Below are 12,000 nucleotides of genomic sequence, written 5' to 3' on the forward strand. Positions count from 1 at the left end.
TGAGATTTAAAAAATGTTCATTGGAATTGTTTTGCGTAGTACGTAGGGTTCGGACACTTTTGGATCATTGAATATTCCCTGGGTCAAGTTGACCCAGGAACATTATTGCTGTTCCTGAGAAACGAACATAACACAACAGGAGGGTCAACATCTGTAGATTATTAAGACATTGCCATCGAGTATCAGATTCACTGTATCCTGGAAAGAAAAAACAGATGGGTGTCACATTAGATTTAAAGTTCAGACATGTTTTTATTTCACTTTAATGGCCGGAACCAGAGTGCCAGCTCTGCAGAAGAAAAATAAATAAATGAAAATACAAACAACTAAATAAATATATTCCTTATTTCCCAGCCCATACACCCGCCCAGTAGGCGGCGGTAAAGCCCTGATACGCTGGATACTAACTTGTTAGAGTGACGTCACTCTTGAAGCGGTTACAAACAGGAAGTAAACATCCAGCTGTTGGAGAGTCCTGGTTAGCCTAGCAGACTGTTTAGCATTGGCACAGTGATGAAACGGTCTTACGAATCGGAAATAAACTGGTGTTTTACTATGCTATGTCCGGAGTAGTACACTATATCGTTTGATACTCAAAGGACTATAACTGTCCTCGACTTTCTTCCGGGTCAGGTGTCGAAACAAGGTACGTAGCTTAGCACCAGTGCGTTAGCAGCGGTAGCTAAGGTTAGCATGTATGCTAATTAGGAGAGGCAGTTGTTCTGCTTACAAGAGCTAGTTTCAGCTGTCTATCGCGTCTTATCTATTGTTTGTCCATGATATATATAACTTCACTAGTGTAGTTACACGTTCAAAATAACTAAAAGGTGTTGTTGTTATTAGCAACAAAAGGGTAGAACTATATCAACTAATGAGAAGAGAAGCAAATAATCCTGTGTGGGTCTACAACCACGACGGTGATATAATGTCTCATGTTGTTACTGTATTATTAGTGATTTAGTCTACAATCATTAAATACAGCTTCTTGTGTATAATCGTAAGGTTGTTAGCTAAACAATCCTACTGTGATATATTTCAGACTTGTTGTGTTCAACAGTATTTCTGAGCTTGAGCCTATCAGGGGTCGATCACATGAGATGGTTTCAATGACTACTCCACGGACATGTATCTGGTTTATTTTTGGCATTAGTTTTCTGTGCAGCTAAAACCTTGAAGAGGAGACCAGTCACCTATTTATGATGTTTGTTTAGTTCAGCAGCAACTTAAAGCAGTCGATGATCCCATGTTCTTCAGATGTAGGAATTTGCAGCTACTCTTTTTTATTTTATTCTTATAATATTTACACTTTTTAAATCAGATTATGCTGTTCATAAAGATTCAGTAGAAGTTTGAAGTTCCAGCATTGTATCCCTCTGTGTGTAAAAGAACTTGCCTCCAGACTTTGTGTTGTCTTTCACTGTCTGAAGCACTGAAGGTTTGTTCAGTGTAATCTCTCTAATGGCAGGTAAGAGTACCTGACACCATGACTCACCAAACCTGTCTGTTGGTCTCCTCAGGTGTGAATGAGTGACGTGGTGCCTCCCACAGCTCTCAGTGAAGTCCAGCTCCGCTTCCTCTGCCACGATGACATAGAAAGTGTCAAGCTGCTCTGTGGGGATTGGTTTCCAATCGAGTGAGAATCCTACCTTGTGCATTTCTGTTTGAAGCTGTTCAACAAACCTGTGATATATATATATATATATATATGTGTGTTATATCCTTAATAGCACTCTTACATTGAAGACACATTGGAAACACAACTTTGGCTACTGTTGAAAAGTTTTTTCACCTACCAATTTGAAGCTGAGCAGACCAAGACACATCGCACATTCACAAACACTACGACAGCATATAGCAGCTAAATGATTGAAAAAGTGGGCAGTGCATCCCAATCACCAATAAAAACTTGGAGTATACACGCAGGGTTTGATCCTGCATTCACGTCTGGCATCAACCTGTGTTTGCAAAATGTAATCTCTAAACAAACCTGCTGCCACTGCGTATCAAACAAATCAGCATTCAGTGGTTGCTCTACTGTTGTCTTCAGAGTTGCACAACTTTTAGCACCAGCACATGCATAGTCAAACAACTGCTCCCTTTTCAATGTCTCTGAACCTTAAAATCACACATCCCATACAGGGCCAAAGTGATGTTTGTAACTGGAAAATTACCTTAAAAAAATTCTGCTAAAATAATTACCCCATTCCTCAGTTAACCCCTGAAATACCTATCATCAAATTTTTAGAATAATTAATTAAATTCAAAACCATTATTTATTCTCGAAAAGACATTGAGGCTTCCCTCATTCCCAATGTCATTGAGCTCACAGGCACATCAGCAACAACGAAACAAACACACATAATTATTCACATAACAATAGATTAGTTACAACTAATATAATTTTATATAGTAAAAAATATATATATGTGTTATAAACTGCATTTCATTGTGCGACGCTTGAGGCTGGCTGCAGAAACTCCGGAAACCACATACACACCTATTCAAAAAAGATGATCTTTTCAGCAATAATAAACATGTTTACAGCCTGGGTGAAAAAACAGTTTAGTCTGAATAGCTAATTTCTCTATCTGCACACACTGTACGGGGGGGGGGGGGGTGATTTATTTTTATAAAGCGACAGTTCAAAAAGAAATTAAGATTAGGACTTTTGCCCATTTAAGGACATGACTGACTTGACTGACACACTGTAGCTGTTGGATAGGAGGCTCAACGCCCGCCTCTTTACCTCACACTAGCTGGACAGAACGTAGATTATGTTCAGCGTTTCCAATATGGCTCCTGCTGACGAATGGCTTCAAAACAGTGTGTCAGAAACAGATGGGTGGCGTCACGTACATTGTGTCTAGGACAAAAAATGTTTTGCAACACATAGATGTTGTGACAGAATTTTTAACTGGTCGAAACCTGGTTGAAAGTTGAACGTTCGGTCTGTTTCCATTCAAAGATCGTGGTAATGATATTTGGAAGCCACAAAGGCGATGTTGATAATGACCCCCTGGCTTTCCAACACCCTCACAGAGAACTTCTTCTTTTTTCCATCCCTGTCACTTTGCATTGACGGGATGTAAGCAAGCTAATAATAACAGCAACTAAATTTTTTTTATTTAAATAATAAAATCAAATAAATACCAGAAAAATAAAATAAAATAATACAAGAAAAATAAAATTAGTTAATTAAAAAATAAGAAGATAGAAGAAGATAGAATAAAAGTAAAATAAATATAAAATGATGCTAAAACAATGGTCATAAAAGTAATAATGCAGTCCAGGGCTATTTTGATTATCCTGAACGGATGTGTCTCTTAGCTAAATGTCAGTATCTTAATCTGAGCATATATATATCTTTATATATCCTCACGGGTCTGAGCGTTTCCCCTGCAGTCACTAAAGGGACTTACTTACAACCTCATATATTCATCTTATTTGATAAAGATATACATCTTATTTGACTCTGTCACAAATTCCCATACACCCCCACGCTTCAATCCTAACCTCTCCAACCTCTGACTGCAGGTACCCAGACTCATGGTATCAGGACATAACATCCAACAAGAAGTTCTTCTCCCTCGCTGCCACCTTCCGAGGAGGCATCGTGGGAATGATTGTGGCCGAGATCAAAGGCCGGACCAAAGTACACAAAGAGGTACCGTGTTCATCCTTGTTGTATAGCCGCAACACTTTAATGGAGTGTATCCTTTGAAGTCATTGAGTTCAGTTTATCCTCTCTCACTCAGCTGCCTTTAGGAGATGTTTAAGTGGAACACTTTGAGATAGTGGAGTCTGTTTTTAGTCCGCTAATTAGGTGAACTAGATCCCCTTGACTGAGTCCGACTGTCTTCACAGCGCAAAAAATCAATAACAGGATGATGAGGAAGAAACTGCATTTAACGTCTTAGTCCTTCTGCTATTGAACAAATATTCCTTTGATTAGATGTGCTCCATGAATCCAAGTTATTTGACTGTTGATGCATTGATAACACATCATGTCAAGAGCTAATGGCTTTCATTCTGTGCAGAAGGTGTCACAAAGAGGTGCTGGAACTGAATGAGCATTGATCATGAATCCATTCATCTCACATTCAGCCATAGTTGTTAAAAGCTGTTGTAAAACCTAACTTCCCTTTTGACAAGTTTTTGCATATTGGAACCTGCCCTCTTGGTAGATCATTTGCCTAGGCAAACAAGTACAGTGCTGTTTCCTTCAGGAGCATGCTCAGTCAGAGTAACGCCAACTAACTTTGGAGATCATATAATAAGTGATCTTATTTTAATTCAATGCTGAAACAAGTGTATAAGCTTGGTCTCTGTCAGTCATTTTCTCTCTGTGTTTCTGTGTGTCTTGTCGTCATGTTTTAGGATGGAGACATCCTTGCCTCCAGTTTCCCTGTGGACACACAGATAGCCTACATCCTCAGCCTGGGAGTGGTCAAAGAGTTCAGGAAACATGGCATAGGTATTGGTCCCCCCCCCCCCCCCCCCCCCCCCCCCCCCCACCCACACACACACACACACACACACCTGTGAGACAATATGGAATGAAAGGGATGAGTGTATGTCAGTGTTCTAAAAATAGCACAAACTAAATGTTTTAGTAAGGCCGACTTATAGACAGAACAGCTGCTGCAGCGTCAGTGGCTGTGACTCACTTCTCATTTTGACACTTTGAACCCACCTGTTTTTACCTGATTGCTACATTAAACAGTAAATCAGTAATACATCTTGAATGAGAGCTTGGGAAATAATCTTTAAACACCCATGATACAGGTTTTATTTAACGTTTTTTTTGTGCTTAACAAGGGATTTCCACCAGATTAGTGTCTGGTCTGTCTCTGATCCGCTGCGGTCTGGCTCCGTGCTCTCTTGTCTGTGAACACCCACCGGTTGTGTTTTTGTAATGCAGCACGGAGCAGGACCGCCAGACAGCTGGAGTCATGCGACCGAGGTTTTCCAGCTATTATTACTGAATCAAGGATTGTCCTCCTCCTGTCTTTATCCCTATTGTCTTATTGGTCCTCTGACCTGTTGACTCCAGGCCTGGCTCCGCTCAACATGACAGTTTGTTGTCGTAGTTAAGTTAAAACGGTCTGGTGATAACACCGAGTGTTTTATTCTGAAAATTAACCATATGTTTTCATTTTGTTTTGGTGCCTGACTTCCTGTCCTCTTGATCTGCTCTGTTAAGATTGATGCGTCGTGCTCCGGCATTCGGCAAAAAAATGGAAGCCTTGTGTATCTGATCTGGAGAGCTCTGACCTCCCGGATCAGAGACGCAGCTGGAACACAACGGAGCGGATCCAGTGGGAGTTAACACATTGACTAGAATAGAAACCTATCAGATCTGGTGCCGTGACGGATCGGTGATGGATCGGACACGGATCTGGTGGAATTTTGGCTGTAACACTTCCAGAGGATAACTTAATCTCTTTACCCAATCACAAATATCATGGAAGAAAGACCTTTTATGTGACAGCTGAACTTTCCCACCCATTTTTCTTGATTGTAAAGAGATTCACTGATGGTTAGCTGTATTTCAGTGGATACACTGCAAATAGAGTGTGCTAAAAGCCAGTTTTGCTGCAAAAAGAGAACTGAACAGAAAAGCACTTGAAAAAAGAGTATGTGGTCAGGTGTCGGTCAGGAGCGCAACTGGGTTTTAATCAGTCCAGCGGCAGAAAAAAATCAACGTTTAAGGTAAAACTTTTTAATGTGAAAGCATAGATTAGCTAATTGTTGATATTTCACACTCCAGTGTTTTAAGAGCATGACTATTTATGAGCTGCAGACAGCTTCAAAACAAACTCAACGCGTTCAGCATGCCTCCCTGTGAACTTGATGCATTGTGTCTCAGTCGATAGACTCCTTCTCATTAGTTGAGCTCTCTCTCTTTTCCACCCTTTAGGCTCTCTACTGCTGGACAGTTTGAAAGAGCACATCTCAACCACAGCCCAGGACCATTGCAAAGCAATCTACCTGCACGTTCTCACCACCAACAACACTGCCATCCACTTCTATGAGAACAGAGACTTCAGGCAGCACCACTACCTGCCCTACTACTACTCCATACGAGGCGTCCTCAAAGACGGATTCACATATGTGCTCTACATAAATGGGGGTCACCCACCCTGGACAATATTATATCCTTTTGTGAAAGCAGGATAAAAAAACAAAAAGCTCTGTGGAAGGTGAAAGGTTTGGAACACGATTTTTTTTACAAAAGGAAGGAAATGTAATTCAAGGCTCTACCTCCCACATTACTTTTGGAGACATTGAAAGCAGAGGCAGGCTGGCATTGTGCAAACCCAGTGTGTTAGAGAAATAACAACAAAATATGAGCTGTTTTAGACAACCGAGTTAATAGCATTTTCATTATAATAAAACTACTCAGACCTTTGTGTTTCAAGGTCCTTGCACAGATCTCTCGAGTGGATAAACAAAACAAACGTGCTATTTTTTGCATTGTCCTTAACTCCCTCTTCCACTGACTATATCCAGCATATTGGTTCCACCCTGGCCAGCTTGAGCCCCTGCTCCATCCCTCAGAGGTTATACCGACAGGCCCAGTCGCTGCTGCGTTCTCTCCTGCCTTGGTCCAACATCGCTTCCAAGACGGGCATACAGTACAGCAGAACAATGTGACAGAGCACGGTAGGTGGGAGCTATGCCGACAGGAGCACACTTTTGTACCTATTTGCAAGTGTGTATAAGATAGGATAGGATAATAAATTTGGTTGTTGCAGCAACACAGACATAGTAGCAAGAGTAGTACAATAATAGTAGAGCACAAATAGAGATTTAAAAATATCTCTATAAAAAAAATAAGAAAATACATAGATAAAATAAGAATAACATTTAAAGGTATATACAAATGTTACACATGGTGTAAATATTTGTTATTACAGGCAGTAAGGAAATGTTATGCAGAAGTGACAGGTTGACATGGTGTGATTATGGTGTGATTTTGACAGATTGTATGCAATGTAAATAAATAGATAAATATATATGGGTATGTAGATCTGTCTGTATACAGAAATAGAGAATAGTAGAAAGTACTATATAATAATATAATAAAAATATAACACAATATAATTATGATAATGATGATAATAAACATAATAATAATAATAATAATAATAATAATGATACAATATAATAATATAAAATAATATAATATAACACAATATAATATAATAATGATAATAATACAAATCCAGTATAATTATATAACATAATATAATATAACACAATATAAAATAATAATAATAATAATCCATAATAATAATATAACACAATATAATATATCACAATATACAATAATAATTGTAATAATACAATACAACATAATAATGTAACATAATATAACACAATATAAAATGTTAATGATAAAATAATAATACAGTATAATAATATAACATTATATAACACAATATATAATGATAATATTAATAATACAGTATAATAATATAACATAATATAATATAACACAATATAAAATAATAATAATTATAATATAATAATACAATACAACATAATAAAACACAATATAATAAAAATAAAATAAATAATGATGATGATGGTGAGGATAATGATAATATTAATTATACAATATAATGATATAAAATAATATAATATGACACAATATAATATATTTTTTAAATGATACAATATAATAATTACAATACAATACAGTAATATAGTATTATTTTGTATAATACAATGCAATGTAATATAATATAATGTAATATAATATCTATGGGCGTCTGATGTTCTCTCTCTTGTCTTTTTTTAGGGTTGCACTTCTGTGTCTCATCAGTCTTCCTGTACATACCAAGAAGTACAGACACACACCTTCTCCAATCTAGTCTGACTTACCACAGCAGGACTCAGGTTCAACCTCAGTTTGACCGTTCACACACTAGAGTGCTGTCTGCAACTCGGTGCACATTTGGCACTGTTCACACAAAACCCAAGTTTTGCAGCTATAGTTATTTCAAATATTCATACATTATCATATATATGGTACACCATCCTATAGTTACCTTAGTAACCTGTGTTTACCCTGTCCTACCAAAGCTGAACAGTGTCAGGCCTGCTTTAACCAAGACTGTGAAGCAAAACAGAGGTCCTGGTTCAGATGAACTCTGTCGATCGAGGAGTCCAGACGGCAAATACAGGTCATCGTTTTGGTGTAAAGGGGTGTAGGATTCACACGCACGCGCACGCACACTCACTCACTCACTCACTCACTCACTCACTCACTCACTCACTCACTCACACTCACACACACACACACACACACACACACACACACACACACACACACACACACACACACACACACACATACACACACACACATACACACACACTGACTCACTGGTAACCCAGACTTAAAGGTTTCATCCTGCCTATCTCTCAGTCTCCCTCCATCCTGTCCACCACTGACACAGAGACTATGTATACTGTTTGTATATTATATATACTAAGCTAATATATAAAATTCTCTTAATATGTATGTCTGTTTTATGCTGTCCATAGTTCAAAAAACAAAAAACAATCACGTCCCCTTTTTTTGATTTAAGAATAATTCAAGAGTCGATTCCAGTTTGTTCAGTAGAGACTCAAGACAAAGGTTAATGTGATTGGACTGTGAATCTAGCTATAGCCATAGGCCAGGGTAGAATATAGCTGATTTAAAGCTAGGAAACTTGAGACACATTGTAGATGGGTGATATATTTAGTAGCAAATGCTATTCCATCATGGGATTCTTCCTTTTTAAAACTCAATATTCTAAGATTTGCTGTGTGCAATACTTGAAACAGTATAAGTGACATCGGCTCAGTAACTTTTGGAGATGTTAAAGTATGTTTCTCAGTACTAACAACAACAAAAAGCTTCAGAAACATTACATATTATGCAGCACTGTATCAAAGTCCAACCTAGAAATACCATAGTCACTCCAAGCAAGATGGCCTTTTGACTTGTTTCCAGATGTTGCCTATGTATAATTAATACCAGACTAAATGGAAGTTGCTTGGGTCCTTATTTCAGAGGTTTTAAAATAGAGGCAGCCCAGTCTGTCTGCTCTGTGGCTGTAAAACTGCTGCTACTGTAGAGAAATGTATATTTGTTTGACCAGATTTTTAAATACGGCCCAGATTAGATTTTTATATCGGCCTAATGGAGAGATAAGAATAAGGAAGTAATGTCCCCAAACACACCTTGTGTGTCTGTGTGCATGCATGTTTGTTTGTCTGTACGTGTGTATATGCACACAGGGTAAGAAATTAGTCACCCAGCAAGTGCCAAATATTGGTCTGATATGCCAGTATAATGAGTAGAGTTCACCCAACATGTTAGCTGGTAACTTTGTTAGTGACTAACATTGAAGTTTCTCAATTTTTCTTTCATTCTGCTGCACTGCATAAGACATGAGGAGCCTGATCCAGTGTATCAGCGAGCTGTCTTAGGTTTTATACATGACATAGTACTGAAAAAGGTAAAGGGTAACTGTGGGGGAAAATGTGGATTCATTGTTAAAAGGTGAACATTTCTCTGTTTACCAGCCCTGCACTGGTAACTTTTAAGTAAATTTGACACATAATGTATGCAATAAACTTGTTTCATTTGACTGATTGTAAAGGCAATGTTTGAACATTTGAACGGGGTTGTTGTACTTTCTTGAGCCTGAATCTTATTTTCATTCCGACTATGCCATATCGCAAAATGTTTCGCTTGAAAGGTCATGAAAGTGTTTTAATTTAGCGCTTTTATTTGTTTGGGCAACTTAAAAAAGAACATTTTTCAAACTCAAACAAGGCAGCAGAGGACAAGACATCATGACTTTACATAAGAAGTTTGAATCTTTGTTATTATAGCGCCAAATCACGACAAATTTTATCCCAAGATTCTTTACAAACAGAGCAGGTCTAGATTGTACTCTGTTATATTATTAACAAAGACTCAACAACGAGACAAGATAAGATCCAGTCCCATCTTACAGGCAAGACTTGTCTTATCTCATCTTAATCCACCATGAGCAGAGTACTTTGCAGCATTTAGCAAGTTACAGTGGCAAGGACTAACTTCCTTTAACAGGCAGAAACCCCTTGCAGAACGAGACTCATGTTAAACAGCCATCTGCCTCGACTGTGCTGGGGTTGGAAAGAGGGATAGAGGTGGTGATAGAATGGTGAGACTATAGTTGTAGTTGTAGCAGCTGGAGTCTGCCACGTCCACAGCAGCAGGCCGTCTACAGCATGGCTCCAGAGGAACCTACGAGACAAGGGAACTCAGGGACTCCCAGAAAGGTCTATGGTTAGTAACTCCAATGGGACAGGACGACTTCAAGTAAGTGACTGGCAGGCAGGGGAGAGAGGGAAAGATGGGATACCATTGTGTCAGTTCCCCCGGCAGTCTAAGCCTATAGCAGCATAACTAAGACCTGGTCCAAGCCTGAGCCAGCCCTAATATACGCTTTACCAAAAAAAGAAATGTTAAAGCCTACTCTCGAAAGTAGAGAGGGTGTCTGCCTCCCGTACCCTGACTGGTAGATTATTCCAAAGGAGAGGTTACCTCTATAGCCAGAGAATACATTCTACAATTTGATGTGTAAAACAGCTGAAACAAGTTACCATTGTGTCCTCGACACCTAAAACACCTGATGAATCACAGTTGAGGCACAATCTCAGCAGCCTGCCTAAACAATGCATCTTAACTTCAGTACCTTAAGTTAAAGCTGGGGTTGGTAATCAAATTTAGATACACTTTTTTGTTATACTAGTTAAAATGATCTTTATGTCCTGATGGCAATCAATACATAATGTGTTCTTTAAAAAGAGCGAAGAAAAGCTGCTATCTACAGCCAGAGTAAACCTGGGAAAACAACAACCAATCACCGTTTTTTAGGTGCCAAAATTTACATCTACATTGAACACATTTAACAAACAGTAGAGTTGTTACAGTATTATGTGTTATAACTTTTCTCCTGATATCGTGTCACTGGTACAACTGTATAATGCTAGAATGACAGTTGTGAGTACTAACAGCAGCCATATTTGTTTGTGTTTTTAACTTTCACTATGATAATGTTTTGGTGAGGACCGGTTTTGAATCAGTCACGATCATATGGTCGCAAGTCAGCGGCGCTCGTGCATGTGAGCGGGGGGGGCGTCGTTTTGGAGGAGCTCTGAGGGAGGAGGGGAGGGGTTAGAAGGAGTCATGAGGAAATGCTACATTCAAATTCATGCTAGTTTTCCGAGACTACCAACCCCAGTTTTAAGGGCTAATATTGACATTTTTATCTCAAAGGGGACCCGTGTTCACCAAATTTTTTTTTGAGACATTTTAATTAAAACACAACCACAACTGTATACCTTGTATCAGCACTACAGGAGCAATGCTTTTCCTGCATAGTTATTGCTTATAGAATATAGAGTAATCATTTCTCACACCCAATATTTCCAAGAATAGCTGCACAAATGTCAAATGCTTTACTGGTTTCTCTTTGTTATCAAAACTTGAGGTAGAATTTCTATGCTGCTTTGTGACACATCAAAACTGGTGCTGTTCTGGAGTTCAACCATGAAGCAGCCATGTGACAGTGTAGCTATGAAGAGGAAACACCTGTTTTTAAAAGTCTATTCAGTGGGCGTGTGTTTGAACATTAGGAATTGGTCCTGTGCCACACAACCTTTGTTAAATTTGAGGTGACACCAGTATTCATGCTCTACTGTTGCATGTGCTCCCTTTGTTTTCCCCTCAGGCTTTGTAATAAAGGGATTAGCATTAAATGGAGTTGATAGAAGAGACTGATATCTCACAGTCCAGTATTTCAGCAAAAGATATAGGACGTGCAGAAGAATGAGTGAAAGATTTTCTTACAACTCAAGGTTAATGTTTGTCTCCCTCTGCTGAGTGAAAGACATTGCTACAAATCTGTCCATCTATCTATCAACAGTATCTATCATGCATATCATGAA

General features: G+C 38.6%; 1 protein-coding gene across 2 annotated transcripts; it reads left to right on the plus strand.

Annotated features, from left to right (window-relative positions):
- Positions 1 to 427: 427 nt before the first annotated feature.
- On the plus strand, positions 428 to 9,679 carry nat15 (N-acetyltransferase 15 (GCN5-related, putative)). Of its 2 annotated transcripts, none has more exons than XM_034712289.1 (7): positions 428 to 646; positions 1,518 to 1,633; positions 3,535 to 3,664; positions 4,378 to 4,474; positions 5,921 to 6,155; positions 6,501 to 6,666; positions 7,808 to 9,679. In XM_034712289.1, the coding sequence occupies exons 2-6, from the start codon at positions 1,524 to 1,526 to the stop codon at positions 6,655 to 6,657; spliced, it is 729 nt and encodes a 242-aa protein (XP_034568180.1). In that variant the 5' UTR covers positions 428 to 646; positions 1,518 to 1,523; the 3' UTR covers positions 6,658 to 6,666; positions 7,808 to 9,679. The 2 variants fall into 2 exon arrangements, with proteins under 2 accessions (XP_034568180.1, XP_034568181.1); XM_034712290.1 differs by lacking the exon at positions 428 to 646 and adding an exon at positions 751 to 917.
- Positions 9,680 to 12,000: the final 2,321 nt, after the last annotated feature.

Source organism: Notolabrus celidotus, chromosome 20, assembly GCF_009762535.1.
Source record: "Notolabrus celidotus isolate fNotCel1 chromosome 20, fNotCel1.pri, whole genome shotgun sequence".
Classification (NCBI taxonomy): Eukaryota; Metazoa; Chordata; class Actinopteri; order Labriformes; family Labridae; genus Notolabrus; species Notolabrus celidotus.